Here is a 5,728-nt window from a genome sequence, read left to right as displayed (position 1 = left end):
TGCAGCGCAGCACAGGAGGAACAAAAAAGGGGACAAAAGCGGTATCGGTTAAGAGTTTCGGCCGGCTTTTACGAGTACGAGTACTTGATGCTGGTATCAGACTCTAATATATACGTATATATACATATTTTGACTGGGGTGTTAAACAGAGAATCATCTTTGTTTTAATATGGGGCAAAGAAATGTTCTGTTAATGTGGTTTAATTAGAAGAACTCAGTGAATCTCACAGACAGCCTGCACGTGCAGCGACGCGCTTATACAGCAGTCTCTCAGGAGGAGAGTTTAGTCACTCACACAGAGTTGGACAGATCTGTTCAATAACAACATTCTGAACATATATTTAAAATAAAGTTAGGTTTTACAGACCAAAGTCTCTGGTAGTTCAGGAGCAAAGTGCAGGAGGAGCGGAGGAGGAGATGTGACTGATCGCTGCAGCAGCTCGAGTCGACTCGAGCCGGCCCGCTGCTTCAACCAAACTGCTCTCACTGAAAGTCCCGCCCTGCTCTGCTCTGATTGGACAAAACGGCTCTGGACTTTGTCTGATTTGTTGAAGACAGTGTCTGTTTAATCCTTATATCAGGGTCCCGCTCTGGCGCACCGAACAACGATCCATTCACACCAGTGGTGGATTCATTTTATTAATTTTTTTAAGAAATCAGGTCACGTTTGCGACCACACTGGTCGCACTCTAGAGCCCTGCTAGCTGTTGTTTTGACAGACAATCAGGTACAACCTTAGGTACAATCTTAGGTACGCAAGGGAGCTTTATGACATCCCATCTGGTGCACTTTTTCCTTTTTTGATCRCACAAGCGCACCTGTGCAACGGTTATGTGCACCTCTGGATATAATACAATACATACAAACCAACAAGCTACTTTCATTTAAAAAATACAAATCCTAAAAATATGACAAAAAGCATGATTCAAAATAATAAAAAGCCATTTAGCACAACAAAAATTCAAGGCAATACATTAAAAATAGAAAATGGAAAAAAAAATCCCATAGTCAGTGTCTACACAGTTGTGTATATGTATTCAGCCCATTCCCTTCAGCAGCAACAGTTTGTTATATAATATCAACCTTCAATTAAAGTGACAAATTATCTAAACCTGTCAAGTGATAAACACCTAATGTAATAGCAGAACCAACAGCAGTTTTACACTTTTAATGTAAAGTAAAGCATACCACCAAAAAAGAGGCATCATGAAGACCAGGTCAGAAACAAAGTTGCAAAGAAGTTCAGATCAGTGTTGGTCATAATAAAAAATCCCACAACCCTGAAGAACATACAAAGCTCCATTCAATCTGCTACTGGGAAGTAGAAATATGATACCGCCACAAACCTGCTAGCAGAGAGTCCTATACCAAAACTCACAGAGCAGGTCAGGAGGAGAATCAGAGAAATGGCTTCCTCGAACATGTGGATGAAGGTGCTGTGGTCAGATGAGACAACATAATGTCGTCATCATGTTAAGAACAACATCCTACAGTAAAGCACGGTGGGGGCAGCATTATACTGGGAGGATGTTTTTCATCAACAAGATGAAAGATGGATGGATGAAGCAAAATACAGCCCTTCTTTAGAGGAACTAGTTGGAGTCTTCCAGACATTAAAAAGCCTTTTTTTCATCTGTAACAAAGGTTTACCTTCCACCAGGAAACTGCTGACACAACCAGTTAAATGTCGTGGAATGGTCCAGTCAAAGCCCAGACCTCAGTCCAACTGCAAATCCTCAATTCCCAGCCCCAGCATTGGCCACACAGCCACATGATGGAACCTCCATCAAATTTTACAAAGGGCAGCAAGGGTCTTTCTTGGAATACTGTGGTTTTTTTTTTTTCACAGCCATGCATAGCACCCTTTGTTGTGACCAAACAACTCAACCTTTATTTCATCAGTCCACAGCACCTTATTCCAAAATGAAGCTGGCTTCTTCGAATGTGCTTTAGCTTACCTCAAGCCAATCTGTTTGTGGCATAGGTTCAATTAGCAAGGTAAAAGCACAGTTTGGCTCAAAATATTGCAATGCACACAACATTATGGGTGACATACCAGAGTTCAAAAGAGGACAAATTGTTGGTGCACGTCTTGCTGGTCCATCTGTGACCAAGACAGCAAGTCTTTGTGATGTATCAAGAGCCACAGTATGCAGGGTAATGTCAGCATACCACCAAGAAGGACCAACCACATCCAACAGGATTAACTGTGGACGCAAGAAGAAGCTGTCTGAAAGGGATGTTATGGTCTAAAACCAGGTGTTTCAGTTTCATGGTCTAACCCCAGTATACTTGGACTGTTGCTCATGTTTCATGTGCTTTATTGTTTCAGGTTTATTTTTCTTGCTAAAAATAGCTAACTGTTTTATGGTTTGCTTGTATTTTCTGAACATATGCTGTCTGTCCATGTCTTAGGAAGAGATTGCAGAGATGAAAAGAAAGATGAAGACTTTAAACAACCAGGTGAGCCGTCTAAGAGATGAAATCATTGGGAAGGAAGAGGCCCTTATCAAAGATCAGCAAGAGCACAAGCATTTGGAGAAAGATAATGAGGCCCTCAAGGTACAGTTAACTAAAACTTCTAAACTGTTAGAAAAACAAAAACACAAATAAATCTCATGCTCATTGTTTTCTGATTTTGATTCAGAATGACATAGAAAATATAAAACATCACATCAAACTGAGATTTAAGTCAAATTTGGTCAAAATGACCAGATTATGTATTAAATAAATAAGGAATGTATTAAAAAAGCACATCCTGAGGGATTTCCGGTGGTGCTCAATGCAGTACGGACGCATAAAGAGCAAGCTCTGTCATTAGCCTCTTATTCCCCAAACTCGAGAGCTGCATTTAGGCTAAAACTGGGTAATTTCAGTAAAATAATGAGTGGGGACAAAAATAAGAAAGGAGAGTTCGGATTACGAAACATTCTTGACCGCGAAATGGAAGAAGCAGCAACGAACGAAGAAGGCATAGCATTGAATCAAGATGGCGACCGAAGTGCAGGGCTGGACCTGATCCGTGGAGCAATAAGTGATATTCTGTTGTCTGAAATGTCATCTCTATGGACCGAACTGAAAAACGACTTCCAAGAGTTTCACACTGGTTTTCGAGAGGACATAAAGAAGCAGATGGATGACTTTGCCAAAGAAATAAACCAGAGATTACAGGACACCTCAGACCGAGTGGACGAGGTGGCTGGGCGGATACATCAGGTGGAGGACAATATGGTGATCAGAATGTTGGGACAGGGGAGTTAAGGAAACGCTTGTACAGCTGTTGAAAAACCAACAGGCACTACAAGATAAAGTGTCTGACTTGGAGGGCCGTTCAAGACGCAAAAATATCTGGATATATGGTGTCCCCAAAGACTTGGAGGGCACGTCTGCTGGTTTTTATTGAAAATCTCATCAATAACGAACTGGGTCAAGAACTGGTCCTGGACCGTGTCATCAACATTGAGCGCACCCACCAAGCTCTGGGACCAAAGCCACCTGTGAGCRCACCACCACGCTCAACCGTAGTTCGCTTCCTCCAATTCTCTGATAAGGAAGAGATCCTCAGGGCTGCTTGGAAAAAGGGAGTACGCATCGAAAGCAAACAGTTGTACTTTGATCATGACTTCGCACTGGAAGAACAAAAAAAGAGACGAGAATRTACTGTATTCCAATCAAAAAAGCTCTGAAGGAAAAGGGAATCTGCTTCCAGACTCCACTCAGCAAGATGAGAGTTTTTTATTCAACCGGCAGCGTCCTCCATGACACCGCGACTCAGGCTGCCGGGGGGGGGGGGGGGGCGTGCAGCGCTGCGGCTTCTGAATAAATGAAAATGATTTAACACAGTTATTTATACTTTTAGCAGCTCTTTTTATCCCACAACTGACCTGCTGAAGATGACAGATTTTATTTTCTGGATCTCTGACAGACTGACTTCAATCTCTGAACTCGTAAAGTTTTTATTTTTTCAGTTTTCGCTGTAATTTTCATGAATGAATGAACACTTCCTTGTATCTGAGGCATATCCTTATATGGTGTTTTTGGGGTGGTAATTATGCTAATCTCCTCTCGCGTGCACGAGCAGCTGGATAGAATTTACGCAGCTCATTTACGCACGTTTCCTGAAGATAGAAGTGTTTGTTGAATCTGACGTGACATGTTCGTACGAACCCTTTGTACGAACAAAAGTAAGAGAAATTTAGGAGAAGAATACGAACATGTTCTTGCATGAGGCCCATTGAACCAACATTTTTATAATCACTTTCCAGATTATTCCACAAACTTATTCTTTGAACTGAAGTGCATCGATCCTTCAAATTTGTTTGAATCTTAGGTTTTATAAACATTTCAAGTCCCTTAAGATTATATCAACTTTCTCTCTTAACAAAATATAACTTAATGTTTAAAGGTAATTTTTTATGAGCCTTATACATAATCTGCATGATATTATAATCAATCAACTCATAAAATTTTAATAATTTACAAAATAATATATTCGATGGATGRCAGTAATGTTTTCTGGTGATAATTCTGACGGCTCTTTTCTGTAAAATAAAAGTAGGATTTGTGATTGTTTTACAAGCTTTACCCCAGTAAATCAAGTGTGGAACAATTAATACATTATATAATATAAACAGTACTTTATATTAAATAAGTCCCTTACTTTTTATAATACTGCAATGGATTTGTCTATTTTTGTTTTTAAATGGTTTATGTGATTATGTGTGTGTATTTTTCTTTCTCTTTGCAGTTATTTGCTACTTTGTGTTGGTCCGTCACTTAAAATTATAGTAAAATACTTTAAAGTTTGTTGTGGGGTTTGACTTTTTTTCAAGGATCTGTAACTTCAGTTTATTATTATTATTATTATTATTCTTATTATTATTATTATTATTATTATTATTATTAATCTCATGTGTCCTTTAACAGGCGGAGCTGCAGTCAGTGAAGCTGCTGGTGGAAGACACAAAGCTGTGCGTTGACAGTCAACAAGCAGAAAAACAAAAACTGCAGAGGATAATATCCGACATGGAGAGCGAGAAAATCCAACAGAAGAAGCAACTGGATCAGGTAAAAGAGGACTGTGGACGAAAAGACGAGGTGCGAATGAAAAGTGTCTGATTATTTGTTGTCTTAAGGTCATAAGAGAGCGGGATGGTCTTGGCAAACAGCTGCTGCGTCGTAACGATGAACGTGCTCTGCTCTATGAGAAGATCAGGATCCAGCAGTCCATCCTCAGCAAGGGGGACTTCCACTACAACCAGCGGCTGGAGGACATCCACCTGCTGAAGCTGGAGATCAAACGGCTCAGCAGAAAGAAGAGAATCCTTGACAAGAGTTTGCCCAACATGGAGGAGCTGAGGTAAAACTAGACCGTCCATGATCTAATCAGGTTGAGGAGAGCAGTGTTGTATAAAGTACCACAAAGTGATACTTGAATAAAAGTACAAGTATCTTAACAAAAACTTACTTTGGTAAAAGTTAAAGTCTCCTTTAGGAATATTACTTGAGTAAAAGCCTTAAAGTATCTGATATTTTTGTACTTAAGTATTAAAAGTAAAAGTATTGATTTAAAATGAGCAGTTAGATTTTATGTAATGACATAGGGAAAAACTGCAGAAATAAATGTTGTATTAAATTAATTAATTAATGTTAAATTTAGGATGCACTAGTCCAGCTGTTTCAGTTTATATACATATATCAAGGCTGCTCAAAGCTTTTCCCCAAAATG

General features: G+C 39.6%; 1 protein-coding gene across 1 annotated transcript in view; it reads left to right on the top strand.

Annotated features, from left to right (window-relative positions):
• The window catches only part of cfap58 (cilia and flagella associated protein 58), a 30,893-nt gene that overhangs the window by 21,523 nt on the left and 3,642 nt on the right, over positions 1-5,728 (top strand). Inside the window, exons 9-11 of the mRNA XM_014027994.1 lie at positions 2,416-2,562; positions 4,927-5,067; positions 5,136-5,359. Coding sequence (XP_013883448.1) covers positions 2,416-2,562; positions 4,927-5,067; positions 5,136-5,359 — 512 coding nt within the window. The remainder of the gene's footprint in view (positions 1-2,415; positions 2,563-4,926; positions 5,068-5,135; positions 5,360-5,728) is intronic.

Source organism: Austrofundulus limnaeus, unplaced genomic scaffold, assembly GCF_001266775.1.
Source record: "Austrofundulus limnaeus strain Quisiro unplaced genomic scaffold, Austrofundulus_limnaeus-1.0 Scaffold707, whole genome shotgun sequence".
Taxonomy (NCBI): Eukaryota; Metazoa; Chordata; class Actinopteri; order Cyprinodontiformes; family Rivulidae; genus Austrofundulus; species Austrofundulus limnaeus.
The sequence above is the reverse complement of the archived record's forward strand: the minus strand, read 5'-3'. Positions and strand labels throughout refer to the sequence as shown.